Source organism: Polypterus senegalus, chromosome 6 (genome assembly GCF_016835505.1).
Source record: "Polypterus senegalus isolate Bchr_013 chromosome 6, ASM1683550v1, whole genome shotgun sequence".
In the NCBI taxonomy this organism is placed as follows: Eukaryota; Metazoa; Chordata; class Cladistia; order Polypteriformes; family Polypteridae; genus Polypterus; species Polypterus senegalus.
In genome coordinates, this window is record NC_053159.1 from 97,233,417 (window position 1) to 97,257,251 (window position 23,835).

A 23,835-nucleotide genomic window follows, 5' to 3' on the forward strand; every position below is an offset into this window, starting at 1 on the left:
GCCAATTCTGGTGTTCTTGAGCAAATGCCAGTTGAGCTCCACGGTGCTGGGCAGTGAGCACAGGGCCCACTACAGGACGTCGGGGCCCTCAGGCCATCTTCATGAAGTCTGTTCCTGATTGTTTGGGTAGAGACATTCACACCAGTGGCCCTCTGGAGGTCATTCTGTAGGGCACGAGCAGTGCTCAGCCTGTTCCGCCTTGCACAAAGGAGCAGGTATCGGTCCTGCTGATGGGTTGAGGACCTTCTACGGCCCTGTCCAGCTCTCCGAGAATAACAGCCAGTCTCCTGAAATCTCCTCCATGTTCTGGAGATTGTGCTGGGAGACACATTAAACCTTCTTGCTGCAGCACGTGTGGATGTGCCATCCTGGAGAAGTTGGACAACCTGTGCAACTTCTGTAGGGTTAAGGAATCGCCTCATACTGCCAGTAGAGATAATTACTCAAGCCAAAACTAGCACGAGTGGAAAACCAGCCAAAAAAGATCAAGAGGGAGAAACTTGAAATGACCTCCACATGTAAAACCAGTCCTGTTTTGAGGGTTTTCTAATTGTTGCCACTTTAGTGCACCTGTCGTTAAGTCCATGAACACCAATACAGCTGAAAGTGATTAACAATGACCTCAGCTGCTTAACCAACCAGAAAATTATCAGACAGGTTTAGTTGATTTCATGCCAGGCCCAATAAAAAAGTGTTCCTTTAATTTTTGTGAGCAGTGTACTTAACCAAACAGCTTAGTGAGAGTAAAAGCCAGCAGCTACTTGAACAAAACTGTGACATATTACACTTATACATACCGCTGTCAGACTTCTTCTTTGTGAAGCCAAGGTTCTGGTAGGGTGGGGCAGCAATGGGATCTCTGCAAGAGACACAGATAGTTTCCTTTCTTAAAATAATTAGTTTTTGTAATTATCCCCATTATAGAGTGCACTATCATTCTTTACAAAAACAAGTAAGGTAAACATAAAGTGATCTTGTTGTACTAAGTGACACTCAGATATTGTCAGCCTGAGGTGATTGTAACTTCCCAGGGTACAGAAATTTTCTTAGTCCAGATCAGCAGAAAGTTATGGGCTCAAGCACAGGACAGAGAAAAGCACAACACAACTGGTTCCAATTTTTCTTCCATTCATCCATCTCTGCATCTATCTATTATGTGGACTCTCTTAATTTCTTTCAAGGTTGTGAGAACTGAAGTACATCAGGGACCAAGCATGTATGATGTGTCGGCTTATTGTTGGCACACTCAATCATAACAGGCCAATTTAGACAGACTGGTTAACCTGACATACTTTGGCATGGGGAGGGAATCCACCGAGACAAGGAGCAAACACGCACACTCGACAGAGACCACGGCTGGGCTGAGACTTAGACCTTGACCCAGTCTCCTGAGGCTGCAAGGCAGTAATACTAAGCACCGCACCACCCAAATTTATTTTTAACATAATGAAACTATGCTTGTTTTATAATAATATCATCTAATTTAAAATAATTTAAGTTCATTCTTCCATTATTCCATTCCCGCTTAATTCAATGCACTAGAGCCCATCCCATCAGCACTGGTACAAAGCAGACATGAACCCTGAACGGTTTGTACTGCAGGGCACACTTATGTACTATACACACATTCACCTAAATTAAATAAGAAACGCATTTATTTATTTAGAATTGAACGAGATCAGTGTTAATATATTTCCAGCACAATCCCCTCTTCATACGCACCGTGTAGTCCTGAACAAGTCACTTAATCTGTCTATATGCCATTTGTAAAAAAGCTTAATCGCAAGCAACTGAATAGTGTCAGTAAATTTTGCAAAAACTTTTACCATGCAAACATAACTATATAAACTAAAAGTTGTTTGTTTGAATTAGGAGAGGATTTCTTTTAATCAAACTGAATGTAAGCCTCATTATACTTAGGCGGTCAACTAGAGAAAAGCTGTTCAAGAAAATGGCTTTAATTAAGATGATGTGTGCAATGCAGAAACATACCTATATGTTCAGTTTCTCTACTTGTCATGATTAAGACTAACCAGAGCACATAAAATAGAGAAATCGGTGATAGGGACTCCAAACATCAACTCTGATCAAGTTCAATGGCTATTCAGCAATATATAAAACAAATAAAGTAACAGAAATACATCTACAGTGTTGTTTTATTTTTCTGACTGACTCAAAATTAATTGAACTTTGCATGATATTAACCCATCTAGTCATCATTGTTATATCAAATCTAATTTTATTTGTCACATACAAATCATATGTAACTGTACAATATATAATGAAATGCCTAGTTGTTCAACTCCAATGACTGTAGCTTTGAGAGGAAAAATCTAAAAGGACAACAATAACGAGACATAATAAATAGTAAAAATCAGTAATATACAGTAATTATAATTATATGATAATAAATACAAATTACCTAAGTAACTTGATGCAAGGCAGTTAACAATAGAGCATTATGTATTTCTAGACACTTTCCTTATTTAACACACAGCTGCACCGTGGACAGAAGCCCCCTGTCAGTCTCTTAAGACAGCAGTAGTGTTTACCTGACTGCAGCACAGAAAAGATGCAGATTTTCTTTGCCTTTATCCAACATTGCTTGGTGTAGATGTCCTCAAAGTTAGGGAGTACACACTCAGTGAAGCATTCAGCTGGCCTCGTCACTCTCTACAAAGCTTTGCAGTCCTCCAGTTTGCTGTTCCCAAACCAGACAAGTAATACTGTCTGTCAGGATACTTTCAATGGTGAATAGATAGATATGGAAGGGCAGTGTGAAATCACTAATGTTTCTGAGATGATAAAGACGTTGGCATATGTTTTCACCAAGAGGTGTTGATGTGCTTGAACCAGGTGAGGTCCTCCATCATGTGGAAAACAAGGTATTAGAAACTGTTCCTCCACTCCATCTGAGTGCTGTTAATACTGATGGGGATGCTAGTGTCTTGGCTACCTTCTTCCAAATTCTACAATCAGCTCCTTTGTCTTGCTGACATTAAGAAGTAGACAGTTGTCCTGAAGCCAGTGTGACAGATTCTCCACTTCATCCAGGTAAGACTCCTCATTGTTGTCAGATATCAGGCCTACCACAGCTGTGTCATCAGATAACTTAACAGTGATGTTATAGCCATGTGCAGCCATGCAGTCATATTCTTACAGGAAGTACAGCAGAGAGCACAGAATACAGCCCTGTAAGTGTGGCCACCCGATTTGCCCTGAGCTTGGTGATACATTTCGAGGGGTTTATTGTGTTAAATGGAGAGCTAATGTAGAGTATACAAACATGAATCCCTCTCTTGATGTCCAGGTGAGCCAGTATTGTATGAAGGATCAAGGTGATGGCATCCTCTATGGATCTACTGGAGTGACATGAAACTGTTTTTGACCCAGTTCTTTTGGCAGAGAAGAGCATATGTGGTTTTTGACTAGCTTCTCGAAACACTTCATTGCTATAGGCATTAGTGCAATGGGACGATAGTCATTTAGGATGGATTTAATTTCTTAGGAACAGGGACAATGGTGGAACTTTCAAAGCATGTTGGTACCACTGAAATTGCACTCTTTATTACCCACCTATGTTTTGAAGTTGGCACTGATTTAAAAGTGACTATGCATGTTCTCACATTGTCTGCACAGGTTTCTTCCAGGTGCTCTGGTTTCCTTCCACAATCCAAATACATGCTGGTTAGGAGGACTGGAGATGCTAAATTGGCACCTAATGTGTGTGTTTGTGTGTGTTCACCCTGAGATGGGTTGTTTCTGTATTGTCCCTAATGCTTGTTGGTTAGGCTTCAGTTTCATTGTGACCCTGCTGTGGATAAGCAGCTTTGGAAGATGGATGGATGGATATATAAAACTAAATTAAAAGAGTAGACTCAATCTCAGTGTTAATCATTCTTTGTGTGTCTATAAACTTGGGGCAAGATACCACACTCTACTAAGATTTGGTACAACTGTGGTCATGAAGCTGCAAAGTGTTGCACACTAGCTGGTGACAACCCCAGCTTCCATCGAAAGAAACTGGTTGGCTGAATTAACATCTAGGCATTAAAGGGTGAGACATAATGACAATCCACAGATGAAGATGAGGGACGTTAACAATACAAAAAAAAACCATCTTCACTTACAGGTGTAGAGACTAGTGACTGTTGTCTACACAAAGAATTGGTATTATGACATCCACTGGACTCACCGCCCAGTAGTGGGTAAAGGGAAGGACAAGGATGTACACATAAAATAAAAACTGATGAGATCCTCCCAAAAATCAGTGTTGCTCATTTGAATCTGAAGCTAATTAGTTACCATAAGACTCTGCAATTAAATATGAACACCAAAATCAGAGAACAAGACATTTGAGACAAACTGAGTGAGATTAGTCCTACACATTTGGAAATCGAAAAGGCTACGTGGAACTGTGGCAAAATGCTAATGGAAGCTGCAAATGGGGGCCAAGAAGTTCAGACTCAACATTGCAGATGTGACTAAACAGCATCCAGTATTAATCCAGAAACTAAACAAGAAGGATAATTTAGCAAAGCAAGACTGCTTCTTTGGTCACAGTGAACTAGGTTTTTCTCACTCGTATTTTGAAATGTATTTGCTTCATTTTGTTGATAATGTCACTGTGTTGCATAATGCTTTGCGTCTACAGAGGCTTTTTGTGGGCTGCATTGCCGCCATGAGCACTGCAGTTTAAAGTCATTCCTGATGTCATCTTATTCAAGAATAAACAGTTGTAATAATTTTTAGTCAGAACTTTACCTAAAAATAAAGGAAGGCCTGTTTTTAAAAAGAAATAATGAAGTACAGTAGTTTTTTTTAAGAATTCCAGGCTCACAGTGGGGTTCATGTGTGGCCTGTTAGGAAGGTTTGCCCAGTCAATCAAACTCTGCTTGTCTTTTGGCTCACCAGAGTAAACAATTAAATGCAAGTAAAAATTTTGCTAAACTTTGTAGTCATAGCAATAACAACCCTACAAACCCTATAAATAAACTACCAGTGGTGCATTCTTGGCTGTGCAATTGTTCTTGTTTGTCACTGTGATGTGTGAGGTGTGGGCATCTTTTAGAGTTCCTGACATCCTCCCTTCATTCCTCTGCTTAGTTTAAGAGCCTTCAACACGCAGTGGCACTTCCTTTTGCCTTACATCTTAAACCCAATATTTGTTAAGCGGCAGACAAACATTTTCAAATACACAGATTTTTCATTGTCTTTTCCTCCCCTCTTTAACTAATGCCATCTCACACAAATGGGCAGATTCCCCTCTGCATCATATGTTCTTCATTAGTTTATAATGAAGTTTGCTGTGCTTGTACCTGTAATGGACTGGGGACACGTGACTAGGCTCCTCCGCACCTCTTGATCCTGAACTGGAATAAGTGGGTTTGAAAGTAAAAGGATCATGAAAATACTTCAGCTGCAAGCCAATGGACTGCTGGTAACTAAATATGTAACATCCAAAACGTAATGGCTTAAAGTGATATCTTTTTAGATACATGTTATATTTGCACAAGTATTTTACACACATTAAGTTCAAAAACTGCCCATGGGAATCAGTATCTTAACAATCCATGTCACGTGTAAGGCATTTCAGTTTGTTAAAAATGTATACACTTAAAAAGCAGCTTGGCTAGGAATATCAAGCTAACAGACTTGACACCTTTCAAATTCAACCTGAAATACAATTCCAGTGTAGTCCAAAAATCATTCATATTTACTGCCCCCAGTTTCTTAATGGATGTAACATGATTGCTACGATGCCTGTGTGTATATATTGTCACACATGCATGAATAGGGGGCAGCCAATGGGCCAGACGCAACGCGAAAACACAAAGTGGGGGGATTTGACACTGAGTGCTATTGCCTTTCTCCCTTATTCACCAGGAAAACAGAGGATTAAGAGAAATACTTCTCAGAACTCCTCCAAGAATACACTCCGCACAAGTTCCACAAAGCACTTCTCTTCTGGGTTCCAAACATCCGACTCCAATTGATGACTTCACTTCCGGTCCGTTCCCAATGATCTCACTTCCATCTTCTGTCTCTGTCATCATCCCATCCCATCCATTGTCCATGTCTTTTCCAGTGTTGACTCCATAAAAGTTTTGGTTTAACACCAACTCATTGTCTCACAAAAGTCTGTGATGTGAAGTATCTCATTGGTATGAGTGCCAAAGAGTCCGACTATTTGGGACCAACTGACAGTATACGGGATGGCGTCCCAAACCTTTATTTGTGTCTCTCTGTGTTCCTTCGTTACAATATATGTATACAAGACAAAGTCCCTAATAGTTCTTCTTTGCTACTGCAGATGTTCACGTCCAGCTGACAAAAAACAGCTCATAAGTAACACCTTTACTTTATCATTTGTTTTTCCATTTTCAGCTTTCAACCAGTGCTTCACTTTGATGTTTGAAGTTAAGTATTATAAAAGGAAGACATATTTACAAAGTTTGAACAACAAAGCAAAAATGTTAAGAGTGTGATGAGGTGGCCGGCAAATGTTGCAAAATTAAAGAAGCCTCTGCGATTACAGGCACCTGAGGATGTGGCCAATGCAGGTCAGCCCACACTACGCTCTTCAACGACCTCAAAGAGTTATGCATGCTGTCCACAAGACATCTAAAAGTGGTCACAACAGTCTGAAAGGAATACTTACACGTAGGCTGGCTCACGGCCATCGTCATTGTTAGCAGCACTGGCCCCTGAAAAAAGAAAGACTGCAATAAAATACCTTAACCAGCACCCATCATCCTATGCAGTTGAAAGAATCAAACTATTCATGAAAATTCAACAGACACAGACTGTTGTGCAAAGTTACACACAACACAAAGCATATGAGTGTCTGTGTATGTTGGAATGAACTTTCACAATTCTGCTTGTCTACAGTGTAAATCAAAGTAAAACAAAGTGCATTTCTTATTATTGCACTCCTGGGTAAAGAAATGAGTGTTAATAGGAACACAAGTGAAGAGACGCCTATGTACAATATATGTGTACTATTTTGGTTAGTCTGTTTTTTGGTTTTCATGTAGTTTTGTTGGTCTGACATTCTCCATTGACATTTGAGTCAATACAGCTGCGAGGTTATAAAATCATGGGGCGTAGTCGCACGATGCAGCAAATGAACTGACATGTGGTGTCTTTACACCATCTTCCCTTAACAAGTGATTGCAAGTGTGTCACGGCCTGTGAGGAATTGTAAACACCACATACAATTCCATTTCTCCATTCTCTCTGTTTGTGCTGCAATTTATTTGTTTATTTCATTTTTTGTGTTATTAATCTGTATTTTATTTTTACCACTATTACAGAGAATCATCAAGTTGCCACTAATGTGTGTGTCTATTCCTATGGCTGCCACCATTTTCAGTTTCTTGTTTGCTGCACAGTTGCTAGGAATGTGACATGCAAATCATGTGACCCGGGCAAAATGGTGGCCATTATATAAAGGATATCAATACACAGCTGTTTTCCATGTAAATGTGTTCACAAAAAGTACTTTAACTTCTAAGGTTCTTTTAATATTGGTGGATAAGTTTATATTGGAAATACCTACATTTTTTGCCTTAATGTACATACTATTCACTCATCACTCACATCTGAAGCGTTCAAATCAAACAGAGCAATATGGCTGGGCTCACAACCTCAGCTTCAAAATTTTAGCAGGGGCCAGAAGACAGCAACCGCACCATTACCCTTGAACAGTCTATACAGATCAAACAGAGCAATATGGCCAAGAGTGGCAACCTCAGCTTCAAAACCTTAGTAGGGCCCAGAAGCTGGCTACTTCATGGTTACCTATGAAAGGGCTACACAATTCAAACAGAATGAGCACACCTCGAGATTTTGTCTTATTAATTATTTAGGTTTCTTTTTTTTTGGATTCCTAAATACATGAAAACATCAATCTTTTGTGATGTTTGCATGTAGAATAAACTAGCAGGGGTACCTGGCATAGCTTGGAATGGATCAATATGCAGGTGCAGCTACTAAATAAATTCTTCAGTGGGAAAAAATTTGGGCAGAAACCAACATTTCTGTGACTAAACCCACCCGTGCCAACAATGCCTCCCGAGGTCACTTCCTTAATAAAGTGCAGGTGTGGTCAACTAGATAAAACTAAAAAAAAGGGGAAAGTTTCATTTGCATACAGAACAAACATGTAAACACACATACAGCTTTAAATATTATTACAGACTAGAAAAAAATTGTGTTATTTTGTTTATTAAAGTGAGCATGTTTGCTCTATTCTATGAAAGAACTATTGTAAAATAATGGTGCTTATCTACCACTCTGTGTATGAAACCAAAAGTTCACAAATTAGCATCTCTTCCTACACTGGCAGTTCTCCTGATAAATCTGTATACTGTGGAAGGAAATCAGACAGCCCGAAATAAAAGCCATGCCAATATGGAAAGAACATGAAAAATCATAGAAGGCACCCAACAGGGATCAAAACAGTATTGTGAGGTAGCAAATGTGTCATACTGAGTTGAAAAGATTAATATTTACTTTTATTTTATGTCACATACAGTATTTCTGTTAGATCTCAAAAATATGGCGAGGAATAGGCGGCCCAGACTTACCTAAATTAACATTTTCATATCTAATGTGTTGACCATTGGCTGGTGAAACTTAACAAAAATAGAAAAAAATCAAATGCACAAGAAGACATTAATAATGTAGTTAGTTAGTTAGTTAGATAGATAGATAGATAGATAGACAGATAGACATATAGACAGACAGACAGACAGACAGACAGACAGACAGACAGATAGATAGATAGATAGATAGATAGATAGATAGATAGATAGATAGATAGATAGATAGATAGATAGATAGATAGATAGATAGATAGATAGAAAGGCTGGTACAGAGGTGCACATATATGATTCAGAACATAAAGAATAAGCATTTCATTATGACACATGAAACATCTACATCCTTAAAAGCTATTGCAGGTTCAAATGTATTTTAGTATTTTTTTTATTAAAAAAAGAAATTAGAAATTCTGAGGGACAAAAACATGATCCTTCTCTAGTCTTACCTGTAAACCCCTCTCCATCTTTCTCCCTGAGAAGAAGCACAGAAAAACATTACTTACTTGGCACAGACTCTGTCATTGCCAGACACACTGACCTACAATGGCACCCAGTTTAATTTCTTTTGCCCATACAACTGTGCTAACCATCCTGTCTAAGTGGTGAATGACGGGGCTTCTTTACCTCAATTATCTGTTTTCTATTTCAAGCTCACAAGAAACACAAGTGTATTCTGGCACCGATGGATATAATGCCAGACCCATTTTAGGACTCATCTCATACAGTCATGCACAGGGAGCCCGTTCAGCATCAGTTGACTTAAAATCTTATCTCCGAACAGTAGAAGGAGCTCAGAAATCCTGGGGAAGAACATATAAACTCCCGGCAGAAATGCAGAAGGAGACAAACCCATACAAATTCCATGCAGAATTGAGAAAAAGCTCATGAGCCCTTAGTTTTGTTTTTCACAATGTGCAATGATTACTCAAGAAGTATATATTTAGCAATATTTTGTTTACTAGATAACAGACATTGGATTATGCAAAACAATGTGATTTTTTTTTCTTTTTTCCATCGCTGTTTTTCACATTGTTTGCAGTTATCAATCATTGATCACTATTGGCTTATATTATGTCATAATATAACATAATGAAAACATGAGATTAAAGATTTTTCTTGGTCACCTCTACACCACTACAAAGTACACAGGGCAAGCAACATATAAAAATATCACTTCTGGGGGGAGTATTGCTCTAAGAGTCAGAGGAGTCACTGAGTCCTACATTGAATCTAAAGAGTCAGATCTTTTGTGCTGTGTATTTCCTTATTATATAACAACATGCCACCTTTCCCAGGACAGCTGTCACTGCTGCTGTCTACCAGACTAAAGAAATCATAACGCCCTCCTACCACTTCTTCAAGACCTCCTTCTCTTAGTTTCAATATTAAACACTATTAGTTTTGCTTGCCTTCTACTATCTTGGAAGTGCTGCCACTCACTCTTTCCTGTTCTTGCCCCTTCACAAGATATGCTTACAAAGTACCCAGTACATCAGCAGGGTACAGTGAACTGGTGAAGGGCACAGGGCTGGGCTCAGTCACTGGTGAACCAGACCTAAAGGCTTTGGCAATTTACTCTGTCTTTGATTATTCTCTAGTGCCATCATAGCACTTGCCAACTGAACACCACCACATTAGATATGCTGTATTTTGGGTATAACAAGGACAAAATCCTGTGAAACACAGTAAAAGTAATCTTAAAAATTCTCTGCTGCTTTTCTTCTACAACAGAGGGCTGTGGAAATGAGGAAAGTTAAAATATTAAAAAGGAAACCCACAATCCCTTCTTGTTGCTTTACTTGTCAGACAAATCTAACAATTATAGAATGCTAGGGGGGCAAGCCCCCATTGCGGCCAGAATATTAGTAAAATCTGTAAATGTACAAAAGAAAAATTATTTATTGGAGTCAAAGTCACAAAATTATATAAATATATAAAAGAAAAATTACTTATTATTTAATGGAGTAAAAAACATGAAATGAGAATAAAATATTTACTCTCTTACCGATTGGAGTATTCCCATTAAACTGAGGTCCATATTTTAGTTTAAATTTAATAACGGAATTAGAATCTGAAAACCTAACAACATCACATTAAAGTTCCCTAAATTCTGAAAAAAATTATACCAAACATATATACTGTATGTATGTTTTAAAATAAACCATATTTAAAGCGTGACAAAAAACGTAACATAAAAACGTCACATAAAATCGTTGCACAAAATCATTACACTTTTAGGCTTAGGATTTTATAGATTTCTTCTAACTTGGTGAAACCTACGAAATGAAGATGTTAACAGAAATAAGTAAATACATTCTGTTTACTTACACTGGCACGGGTGGAGCAGGCTTCTTCACAATCTTATTAGGCCTTGTCACTAAAGAAAAATAAAATACAGTAAGGTTTTCAAATGAAAACTGTTTGAAAATAAAGAAGAACGCAGAGCAAGAAAGCAGAGTAAATCTACTGCTAATGACGATACTAATTGCTTTCATTACTTTAGATATTCTTGAACAATTCATAAACTTCAATTTTACAATAACATTTAATATAATCACAAACATACAAGAATATGAGACGTTGATGCTGCACCAACACTACATGGATGGCTGAACTAAAACCCAAACGATCAGGATTTATGATGCTTGTAGTTTATTTTTCACAATATCAGACAGCTCATACATCCATCCATCCATTTTCTAACCCGCTGAATCCGAATACAGGGTCACGGGGGTCTGCTGGAGCCAATCCCAGGGCACAAGGCAGGAACCAATCCTGGGCAGGGTGCCAACCCACCGCAGGACACACACAAACACACAAACACACCAGGGCCAATTTAGAATCGCCAATCCACCTAACCTGCATGTCTTTGGATTGTGGGAGGAAACCGGAACGCCTGGAGGAAACCCACGCAAACACGGGGAGAACATGCAAACTCCACTCAGGGAGGACCCGGGAAGCAAACCCAGGTCTCCTAACTGCGAGGCAGCAGCGTTACCACTGCGCCACCGTGCCGCCCTACAGCTCATACAATCTAAAGCTAATGGTAAAAAGATTTAATTATTTGTATTAAATAAAAGCTTCTAACTAATAATTTAAAATACACTGGTTAGACCTTATCTGGAGTACTGTATACAGTTTTGGTCTCCAGGCGACACAAAGGACATAGCAGCACTAGAAGAAGACCAACTAGGCTGATTCTAGGACTGCAGGAGATGAGTTGGACAGACATACAATAAGTGTCAATACCGACTGGACAACAAAGGACATATGGTTTCAGAAGTATTTATATGGGCCTGTGCTGCCCCATAAATAGTTAAGGCAGTCTAAGAGGTAACTTAAATAGAGGTTAGGTTGACTGTATTATCCCAAAGGGAAGTTTGTTTGCAGCAGGCCCTGTTACATAGATACTAAAAAGTAAGCCAAGACACTACAGCTAACAACTTGTTTTATCCTAACTACAAATAATCAAGATAAGTATAAAAAGGAATAATTATAACAGTACACAAAATAAAAATTCAGAATTCACCATCATCCAAGCAAGTAACAGAATTTGTGATGCTTACAGCTCTGTGAATGAAAGGGCTCTTAAATCTGCTGCTCTTTACCCTCAGAAACCTAAATGTGCAGCCTGATGGCAACAACTAAAATTAAACAAAAGAGGACGGCTACTGTCTGGCAGAATGTCTTCCTAACCCAGGGGTCCTCGATCCCAGTCCTGGAGAGCCGCAGTGGCTGCAGGTTTTTGTTCTGACCTGGTTGCTTAATTCTTGCCAATAAAGCACTAACAAGCTATGAAATTAAATTAACTCTGCTATGTCAGGTCATTCTCATATTCTAGATTTTCTTTCCCTTTCTATCATGCAAATGATTTGAAGGCTAAAATGGATGAGTAATTCTCAGTCCTTCACTTTTTTCTCTTCATTTTTCTTCCAAGTATTTAATTAAACCCAATAGTGCAGATAAATACACACAGGTGTAAATGTAAATAAGCTAAATGGAGAAATGCTGCTCTCTCTTGTCATTTGCATGTTATTGATAATAAGGAGCAATTAAAATAGCTGTTTAAGACAAAATTGAGCAATAAGGGCTCAAAAGCACTAAAGTGAAGCAGAAGTGTTACTTTAGCAATAAGTGCTTTTTATTAGGCAACTGGGTTGGAGCAAAAACCTGCAGCCACTGCGGCTCTCCAGGACCGTGATTGAGGACCCCTGTCCTAACCAGTTTGTGATACAGAGATAGTTAGGAAGGCAGGCTCTATTGTAGGAATGAAGCTGGACAGTTTAACATCTGTAGCAGAGCGACGGGCATTAAGCAAACTCCTGTCAATCATGAAGAATCCACTGCATCCACTTAAAAGTGTCATCTCCAGGCAGATGAGTAGCTATAGTGACAGAGTTTTGTCACTGTCCTGCTCCACTGACAGACTGAGGAGATCGTTCCTCCACCACACTATGCGACTCTTCAGTTCCACCCGGGGGAGTAAATGCTAACATTATTCAAAGTTATTGTCTGCTTTTACATGCATTTTTATTACTCTTTAATTTAATATTGTTTTTGTATCAGCATACTGCTGCTGAATTATGTGAATTTCCCCTCGGGATTAATAAAGTATCTATCTATCTATCTATCTATGTAGAGGTCTGCTGTAAACCAATAATTTTACTGCTAGTTTTTATGATGTTCTCAAGATGGCTTAAGTTTTTAATGCTGAGGTAGCTAAACCATCATATAAAAGCAAATGTAATAAGGGACTTATAAAAAGTGTCATTATGGTTTTGTCCACTTTAAAACAATTGAGTTTCCTGAGAAAACATAGCCATGTCTGCCACTTCTTCAATGTTGTTCTGTGTTAAGATGAACGTATAGTCTGTTATAAATGATTGTCTCCACATATTTGTAGTGCTCTACCGTGTGCACTGTCTCCCCTTCAATTAAAGCTGAGACAGTGGAAGGAAAGGAGCAGCTAAAATAAACAACCATACTTAGCATTAAGAAGAAATGATCATTGAACAAATCCGTCAACAACAAGTTCATAACTTTCCTCCTTATCTTGCATCTTTTAAAGATTCCAGGGGTACAGGGCCACCAATCTGCTGATCCTGAGGTAAAAGTAAAATCATCCCTGAGCCCTGAAATGGTTCTGATGCTGTGTTTAAAGATGCCGTAGATGTGTACAGTTGTATGGTGAGTATGGGGCAGAGAGAGTTCAGGTTGGCAACAGAAAGAGAGAGGAAGAGAGTGAAAATGAGACAGACGAGAGGGGAAAAAATGAGTAGTGAGCATATGGGAAAGCCACAAGTCTGGCACTGTGACTCTAAGGCATAAGTCATGCACAGTTATCAAAGGGCAAACTAAGCTGACATTCACAAGTGACGTAAAAAACTGAAAGCAAAAAATGTGTGGATTTTATTTGTCAGGATATTAGACCACAAGACAATGTGTCACAAAGATTTTATTGAATTTACAAAGCACCTGATTCACACAACAGCCAGAACAGGCACATTTGATACCAATACAGTGCTGCCATATTCTTCAGTGAAATTTCAGCATGTGAAAAACAAAGAGTTGGTAAAAATGTTGGCCTCCTTTCCAACTTTCGCACTGGCTGTGGATGAAGTCTGAGCCTTTACAGTTTAAGCAAAAGAAGATTAAGAGGTAACATGATTGAAGTGTTTGAAATTATGAAGGGAAATAGTTATTGTAAAATGAGTTCATCAGGAACACGGGACACAGTTGGAAACTTGTTAAGGGTAAATTTTGCACAAATATTAGGAAGTTTTTCATTCACAAAGAACGATAGACACTTGGAATAAGCTACCAAGTAGTGTGGTAGACAGTAAGACGTCATGGACTTTCAAAACTCAACTTGATGTTTTATTGGAAGAAATAAGTTGATACAACTGGCGAGCTTTGTTGGGCTGAATGGCCTGTTCTTGTCTCGAGTGTCCTAATTTTCTAATGAAGCAAGTCAAAAAGAAAAAAAAAAAAAACCTGACCTTTAAGTCTAAGTAATTTGCTTGCTTTCCCCCTTCCAAAATTAAAATTGCACGTCTCTTTTTTGTACTGGCAGCTTTTCTCCTTACCTGTGACTCCCACTCAGTGTACCTATCCTGGCAAGAGCAGCCATTTTTAAAACCTTTCTGGGTAAGAAATAACTCTCAAATTCTAACACAGCCACCTGATGACCCCTGAAAATTGTCTTCTTGATCCTTTAATTCTAAGTATAGGTTATGTTTATACATTCAAGGATCTAGCATGGGGGGCTTTCACCATAGAAGTAACTCTTTAGAACAAATACTGCACATATTTCCCCAATTAGAGTCGCAGCTTTAGTTTGGCTTTTTTTTCCAGATTTCTTTATGTGATCTGAGTTCCTCTGTCTGGCTTCTTCTATCCACACCCTTATAGCAGAGTACCCAATGGTAGTAATTTTATCTTCCTCACATTCTCATAAATGCTGAACTTGGTGAACAAAGCAGGTAAATAAAATTACCTGTTTTGGACCGGACCACAAATCCTCTTTCCTGGCTGAAAGGAAACAAAAGAGAAAAGTTCATATTAAAATAAAATTATACACAGATTAGGCAGAATGGTCTAATGGATTAGGACTTGGGTGCCCAACCTGGGATGCCATAATTAAAGAAACATGAGCAGGGCCGGATTAAGACGAAATTAGTCCTGATGCTGCAGCGCAAAAAAGGCCTATTTTTTCTCGGCATTGGTGCATGTGCATTCAACCCACACCATAGATGCGCACTCAGACTGACCAAGGAACCTTAATTGCTTGCGACGCAACCAGCCAGCCTTTATTGAACATGAATAATAATAACAACATAGTATCGTAACAACTCGAGATTAACATCAAACTATGTAACATCAACATTCAATAGCAATTATCTGAAAAGTGCACTTAATGCAGAAAACCAAACAATGAAATACACAAAATGTCACAATTCTCTTATGAAACAGAGTAAGAATTGCAGAGACATTGGGTCAAAGTGACTCAGTTCAGGCTATTTGAGGGTAAAAATTTGTCCACGATTTAAATTTTATAATAGACCAGAATCCTGTCGGGGATTTAAAAAATTCTAAACATCCATGCTGGACCCGCAGGTCGGCTTTTAGTTTTACCTTTACAGATAACTTTTTAAATAGCCATCGATTTTTACTGTACAACTAAATTTCAAGGTGAAAAATTTACTATGTGGCACTAATAATGAAGTGGCAAGAATCCCTAAGATATTGCAAAAAACGCAAGTAAACTGTTTAATGTAAAATTGATAGCATTAACTTGAAATCTTCGGTTAACAATAAACACAACGACGTTATAGTTACGTCACAGCGCAAAGAACAATAGTAACTGTGTAATAAGTAACGCTTCGTGGCAAAGGCTGTGAATACTTATGTACATGTGATTTCTCATTTTTTTTATTTTTAATAAATTTGCAAAAAACTCAAGTAAACTTTTTTCACGTTTTCATTATCGGGTGTTGTGTGTAGAATTCTGAGAAAAAAAATGAATTTAATCCATTTTGAAATAAGGCTGTAACATAACAAAATGTGGAAAAAGTGATGCGCTGTGAATACTTTCCAGATGCACTGTATCTCACTTTTTCAGGGACAGACCATAGAGTACTTTGGAACCCAACATTTTGACCCTGGCGGGCATAGACATATGTAGATAGAAGTCACTGTGTTGCCCAGTTGACATGATACGTCAACGCGTCAGCCTTATTGCGAGTGACAAAAGTACCATTTAAACTAATACAGGTAGACGTGGAAACCGGGTTTGCTGATGGAAAAACAATAAAGTTTAAAGCAGTATCATTTACATACAACAGATTTTGGCGAATCGTTTAAATGCAATTATTTATATCTATTTATACACTAATAATGGCAATCATTAAATAATAATAATAAAAATTAAAAATAATTCCTCCCATATAAGTAACATTTCTCGGGCTGCCTTCTTCCATCTCTGAAACATTTCTAGACTTCGTCCTATTCTTACGCAACACAGTAATTAAGTATCGGTTAATGCCCGAGTCACCTCATGTATAGATTACTGTAATGCTATTCTATCTAGCATCCCACAAAACATATCCATCACTTACAATTTATTCAAAATTCTGCTGCCAGGATAATAACCTGCTGTTCTAAATCCACTGAACATATTACACCTACTCTCTCGCAACTTCACCGGCTCCCTGTTAACTACAGAATACAATACTTAAACCGCTCTTACCCTCCTACCTCATTGATCTCCTACAGACCTACACTCCCTCTCGCTCACTCAGATCCTGTAATTTGAGAGTATTTAGTCTGGCAATATGGCGCAGCCTTAGTTTGTAGAAGCCAGACACAACTAAAGACATGAGCATAAAATGATGGTTGTCAATTTCAAACTGTGTTTCCTCGATGTGCTCCTTGAGAAAAAACATCATCAAGTTTAAGAAATGTTAACAGCTAACAACAATCTACATAGTTAGTGACTAAATACGTTTACCCAAAATGTTGTTTGGAGGCTCACTTGAGCACATAAATGCATAGCTTTGCTAGCTTAGCCTGGTGTAGCTATAGTAAAGATTATAAAACAGGATTTTCTAATGGCCAAATATAACTGAAACAATTGTTCAGCCTTACCTATGAAATGTAATCCCCCGGGATCTGGTTTGGAGCGTACAGCGGTTTGTAAAATCCCAAGCAGAACATGCGTGAGACATCTTTATCCACTACTTCACTCCACAGTAGTGCCACTCGCAATATGGTGGTGACGCTGATGTACGATTCTGCTGGTCATGAGGCGTCTAGTTATTCTATGTATATGCTGGCGGGTACCTCTGTTTTTTTCTTTTTTTTTTTTTTTGCTAAAGTTAATTTTAAGGACACTGCCACCTGGTGGTCCACAGCAAGTGAAACACCAGAACAAAATAAAGCCAAACTAGCAGACATAAAAACCAGAGCTCAAAATGACCTACTCTGGCAACACCGGGTGCTGCCTCTAGAGTTTTTAATAAAAATGTTCCTCACCCAGACTAAGAGTGGAACTTGTTTCTTCCACAGTGGCCAATAAACCAGAATAAAATTATTAATACACCAAAATCTACTTTCCTTACAAATGGATTGGAATTATATATAGCAATACAGAAATGTGATGTTATAGCAGTAAAGCAGCATTACTCAGTTCCAGAGCTTGAAATGAGTATAATACAAATAATAATAATTCTTCTTTGCATTTATGTAGAGCTTTTCTCACTACTCAAAGTGCTCAGCAACTGTAGGTTAATGGACTTGCTCAAGGGCACAACAGAGCAGAGTCCCTATTGGCATTTACGGCATTCGAACCGGCAACCTTCCGATTGCCAGTGCAGATTCCTAGCCTCAGAGCCAAAATCAAATCAAAAAGGTTGCCCATTTACTTACAAGATGACTTAAATATGAGTCTGTTTCAAATAGAAGATGAGCTACATCTTAGTGAGGATATACAGTATGTATTTGACTAGAAAACAGGCATTTCAAGCACAAATAATGGTGGCCATACTGTATGCAACATTTACATAATATTGAAAACAAAAGTTTACAGAGGGATGTTTCAGTAATAGGGGGCATTAATCACCCAAATATTACATGGGAAAGCTGTATAAAAAGTCATACACAGGTACAGGAATTCAAAAATATAATTAATGATACTTTAAAAACAGTATGCTAATACAAGGAGAAGAGGAGATGCCAGTCTAGATTTATTGTTTTGTAGTAATCAGAATAAAATTCAGAAGTTAGTGGTAATGGAATAATTAGGATACAGGAATCATAATATAATAATTTTTACAATGTCTTGGTAGAACTTGTATACAAAAACTAAGGCTACTAAATTTAATTTTAGTCATGCAAATCTTGAGCAAACACAACTAAGTCTAAGTAAGACAAAGTGAGATAAACTTTTAGGGTGGTAGCAGGTATACATACAATGCATTACATGTTCATCTCAAAATTTAGAAGCTAAAAAATTTATGAGAAATCTTTAGTTGGTGAATAAGGAGCTAAGAATGAAATTCCAAAAGAAAAGTGACTATGTAACATGTATAAAATAATTAACTCCAGTATTAACCTAAGACATTGAGACAATGTGAGGGAGAGGGTTATGTTACTAAAAGACAGTAAAGAGGAATGTTACATAAAAGATAACCCAGAAAGGTAGTATTTCAGTAGCACAAGAATGGTCAAAGAAGAAGTGTATTAGGAACAGAAAGTGTGAAATTAAAGATGCAGTAAGGGAAACAGCAATTGCTGCAAAATGCTACTTCTTAGTTTTTCAAATGTGAAGAAATCAATAACCTTTTATTAGCAACAGGGGCTATAAAGGGGGTATTAAGGTATTAAAGAGGTATTTAACGCTGCCAGAATTGAAGAGTAAGCAATCAAATAAATAACATTTATCCTTATGGGAGGTATTTTCTGTAAAAAAGAAAATGAAAAATATAAATTAAAAATGCAATCTCTCTTTTGCAATTTCATTTTCAATGTCTGCATACAAGAATGCTGCAAAAATGAAAATTAAATAACCCTATTTGCAATTTCATTTTCAAAGACTGACATAGACTTGGAAAATGAAATTGCAAAAGAGAAATTGCATTTTCATTTTATAGTTTTAATTTTGATTTTCTTTCTTACAGAAAATACCTCCCATATTATCCTAGAATCCTTGGAGACATAAGTGATTAAATAAATAAACCATTAATACTTATCAAAAATCACTTGACACTGGGGAAGTTCCTAAATGTTGGACAATTATTTAAAAATGGTCTAGCCCAAACATGGAAAGTATATGTGACTATGCTAAACAGGCATTGGGGGATGAATTAATGGAAGAGAAATATTAAAGAAAAGATTGAGCAACACGCCACGTTTTTACGAATTAGGCAATGTTAGAGGTGCTAAGGCTATGAACATGAAAAGAAGGTTAATAAGATCTTAGCTCAACATATTCACAAGCAGGAAGTTTGCAATGCAACTGTAGTGTCCTGGATTTTAAATAATACAAGTTGGGGCATAAAGATCTCCCATATTCTGCGGTGGGTTGGCACCCTGCCCAGGATTGGTTCCTGCCTTGTGCCCTGTGTTGGCTGGGATTGGCTCCAGTAGACCCCCATGACCCTGTATTCGGATTCAGCGGGTTTGAAAATGGATGGATGGATGGATCTCCCATATTTTGAAGGGGTATAAAAAAATGAATGAAGCTATCTAAAAAAATTGTATACCTTTCTGAAAAGTTCATAAAAAACAGTAATGGGTTTTAAAAATCATATCAGACAAATGGGGGAAGTTCTCTATCACTCTCTGGGTCATCTCAGGCGGGATGGCGCCGATTTCCTGTCTGATCCTTTTCTTCAAATCTTCAAGAGATCGAGGACAATGTTTGAAAACCTTTTCCTTTAGGTATTCCCAAAGGAAAAAGTCACATGGGCTTAAATCTGGTGACCGTGCCGGCCACCCCATGTCTCCCTGTAAAGAAAATGTCATGCTGTGTTAGCTGTTGGCCCGTCCTGTTGAAACCAAACATATTCTGTCCTAGGTCTGCCAGGTGATTTTCTTTTCAGTGTGGACCAAGGTTAGAAATCCATTGCAAAATCTTTTTCTGATATGGTACAGATGCATTTTGACTGAGCGCAAAGCATGTACAGAACGCTCTCTGTGTTGCTATCACAGAACGGTTGTTCTCATAATACATTTGAATAACAAAGACCTAATGTTCTCCGGTCCAACTCATGATGGGTACTGAAACTGGTAGAGCCTAACCTACCAAATGAGACCTACCCCACCTCTCTACCCCCACTACAGCCTGCACCGTTCTCCCTTGAAATGTGGGAGATCTTTATGCCCCACCCTGTATATTGCTTTTTGCTTAAAAAACAAGACAAACTGAAATACCAGATACTTGCATGGACAATTAAAATCAAAGCATCTTTTTTTCCTGAACTGTACCAGGGCATCAATGCATCTTCTCTTCCTGAGTTGTACTAGTAATCTTCTTCTTCTTTCGGCTGCTGCCTTCAGGGGTTGCAACAGGGGATCATCTTCTTCCATATCTTCCTGTCTTCTGCATCTTGCTCAATTACACCCATCACATGTCCTCTCTCACCACATCCATAAACCTTCTCTTAGGCCTTCCTCTTTTCCTCTTGCCTGGCAGCTCTATCTTTAACATCCTTTTCCCAATGTACCCATTATCTCTCCTCTGCACATGTTCAAACCAATGCAATCTCGACTCTCCTGACTTTGTCTCCCAACTTGAGCTGACCCTCTAATGTACTCATTTCTAATCCTATCCATCCTCGTCATACCCAGTGCAAGTCTTAACATTTTTAACTCTGCCAGTTCCAGCTCTGTCTCCTGCTTTCTGGTCAGTGCCACCATCTCTAACCCATATAACATAGATGGTCTCACTATATGGTGTCCTATAGACCTTCCCTTTCACTCTTGCATAAGTAATCGATCAGCTTAAAACAGCTGTGTAAATGAAGCAGAAGCCCATGAAACAGCTGTGATGCTTCGGGCAGTGTTGATTACTTTATTGCTTGAGAAATGGACATACATAAAACGATCAAGGAGTTTGAGCAAAGATATCCCTCATATTGTCAGCTAGCCTATCAAGTGTGTATAACATCACATGTCCCCGAAGCCACACATGGAATTTTTTTAAGTAAATATGACTTGTCTGAGGGATCAAACCAGAAGAATAAACAGCAATGTCAGAAATGAAGTCCGAGAGACATGCAACAGTTTTCATCTCATCATCAGCAGAAGTATCTCCTGAATAACATATATTGCTAAGTCAAAAGCTGCTCCAGGACAATTTCCAATCGTTGAGAATTTCTGTAACCTTTTTCTAAAGACTATATATATATATTTTATGTATATATATACCGCTCAAAAGAATTAAAGGAACACTTTTTTTAATCAGAGTATAGCATAAAGTCAATGAAACTTATGGGATATTAATCTGGTCAGTTAAGTAGCAGAGGGGGTTGTTAATCAGTTTCAGCTGCTGTGGTGTTAATGAAATTAACAACAGATGCACTAGAGGGGCAACAATGAGATGACCCCCAAATCAGGAATGGTTTAACAGGTGGAGGCCACTGACATTTTTCCTCCTCATCTTTTCTGACTGTTTCTTCACTAGTTTTGCATTTGGCTACAGTCAGTGTCACTACTGGTAGCATGAGGCGATACCTGGACCCTACAGAGGTTGCACAGGTAGTCCAACTTCTCCAGGATGGCACATCAATACGTGTCATTGCCAGAAGGTTTGCTGTGTCTCCCTGCACAGTCTCAAGGGCATGGAGGAGATTCTAGGAGACAAGCAGTTACTCTAGGAGAGCTGGAGAGGGCCATAGAAGGTCCATAACCCATCAGCAGGACCAGTATCTGCTCCTTTGGGCAAGGAGGAACAGGATGAGCACTGCCAGAGCCCTACAAAATGACCTCCAGCAGGCCACTGGTGTGAATGTCTCTGACCAAACAACCAGAAAGACTTCATGAGGGTGACCCAAGGTCCCCATGTCCTCTAATGGGCCCTGAGCTCACTGCCCAGCAGCATGCAGCTCGATTGGCATTCGCCATAGAATACCAGAATTGGCAGATGCACCACTGGTGCCCTGTGCTTTTTACAGATGAGAGCAGGTTCACCCTGAGCATGTGACAGAAGTGAAAGGGTCTGGAGAAGCCATGGAGAACATTATGCTGCCTGTAACATCATTCAGCATGAGCAGTTTGGTGGTGGGTTAATGATTGTCTGGGGAGGCATATCCATGGAGGGTCACACAGACCGCTACAGGCTTGACAAAGGCACCTTGGCTGCCATTAGGTATCAGGATGAAATCCTTGGACCCATTATCAGACCCTATGCTGGTACAGTGGCTCCTGGTGCACGACAATTCCTGGCCTCATGTGGTGAGAGTATGCAGGCAGTTCCTGGAGGATGAAGGAATTGATACCATTGACTGGCCACCACACTTTCCTGACCTAAATCCAATAGAACACTCTGGGACATTATGTTTTGGTCCATCCAATGCCACCAGGTTGCACCTCAGACTGTCCAGGAGCTCAGTGATGCCCTGGTCCAGATCTGGGAGGAGATCCCCCACAACACCATCTGTCATCTCATTAGAAGCATGCACCGATGTTGTCAGGCATGTATACAAGAACACAGGGGCCATACAAAGTGTTGCGTACAATTTTGTTGCTGCAATTAAATTTTGGCAAAATGGACTAGCCTGCCACATAATTTTTTCACTCTGATTTTTGGGGCGTCTTTGAATTCAGGGCTCTGTAGGTTGATCATTTTCATTTCCATCAAATGATGTGGCATCCTTTCGTTCCTAATACATTACCCAGTCTATATCAGTATAGATATCCAGGAGGATTTCTTTTTCCCATTGAGATCTGATGTGTTTTCAAAGTGTTCCTTTAATTTTTTTGAGCAGTTTATATATATATATATATATATATATATATATATATATAGCTCCCCTAGATGGTAATGGCTCCTCGGACTCCCACAGTGCAGCATGGGACATGGAGTTTGTATCCTTAGCCCTGTTGGGTACCATGAGCGCCGCCAGGGGGAGCTCACCAAGATCCAGGGGGATATTATGAGGACGTCAAGTACTTCGGGGTCACGAGGACGGAAACCCACAGTACGTCTTGGACATTTGTTAAAAGAAGATGTGTTGGTGACCTGGAGAAGAAATACTTCTAGGTCAGAGACTTTAAAAGGACACTGGGAAACCCCAGCAGATCGAGCCGGAGTTGGGTGGTAGAGGACGGAGCTGCTGGGAGTGAAGGATTGGATTATTGTTGTATTGAATTATTATTGTGTTTGTTATTGAGAATTGTGGAGAGTGTGGTGCTTTGTGCACTTTATTTCAAGAATTATTAAAGATTATTCTTCTGTGCTTTTACACGTGTGTCTGGGATGCCTGTCTAATGAGTTCAATGGGCCAACAGCGACCCCTAGCATCCACAATATATATATATATATATATATATATATATATATATATACACACACACCGTGTTTCCCGGAAAATAAGACCTACTCCAAAAATAAGCCCTAGCATGATTTTCAGGCTGCTCTGTAATATAAGCCCTACCCCAAAAATAAGCCCTAGCCAAGATCGTCAGCTGAAAAGTAGGTTTATACTTCACGCGATGTGATACGTGTGCC

The 23,835-nt window shown here is 38.9% G+C and overlaps 1 protein-coding gene across 4 annotated transcripts in view; it reads right to left on the bottom strand.

Annotated features, from left to right (window-relative positions):
- The window catches only part of LOC120531316 (linker for activation of T-cells family member 2-like), a 100,948-nt gene that overhangs the window by 23,780 nt on the left and 53,333 nt on the right, over positions 1–23,835 (bottom strand). For 3 of the 4 annotated variants that reach the window (XM_039756606.1, XM_039756602.1, XM_039756604.1), the window contains 6 exons: positions 15,103–15,137; positions 10,935–10,983; positions 9,053–9,078; positions 8,592–8,639; positions 6,662–6,707; positions 798–859 (listed from right to left, as the gene is read on the bottom strand). In XM_039756606.1, coding sequence (XP_039612540.1) covers positions 798–859; positions 6,662–6,707; positions 8,592–8,639; positions 9,053–9,078; positions 10,935–10,983; positions 15,103–15,137 — 266 coding nt within the window. The remainder of the gene's footprint in view (positions 1–797; positions 860–6,661; positions 6,708–8,591; positions 8,640–9,052; positions 9,079–10,934; positions 10,984–15,102; positions 15,138–23,835) is intronic. The other variant, XM_039756605.1, reaches the window with a different exon arrangement.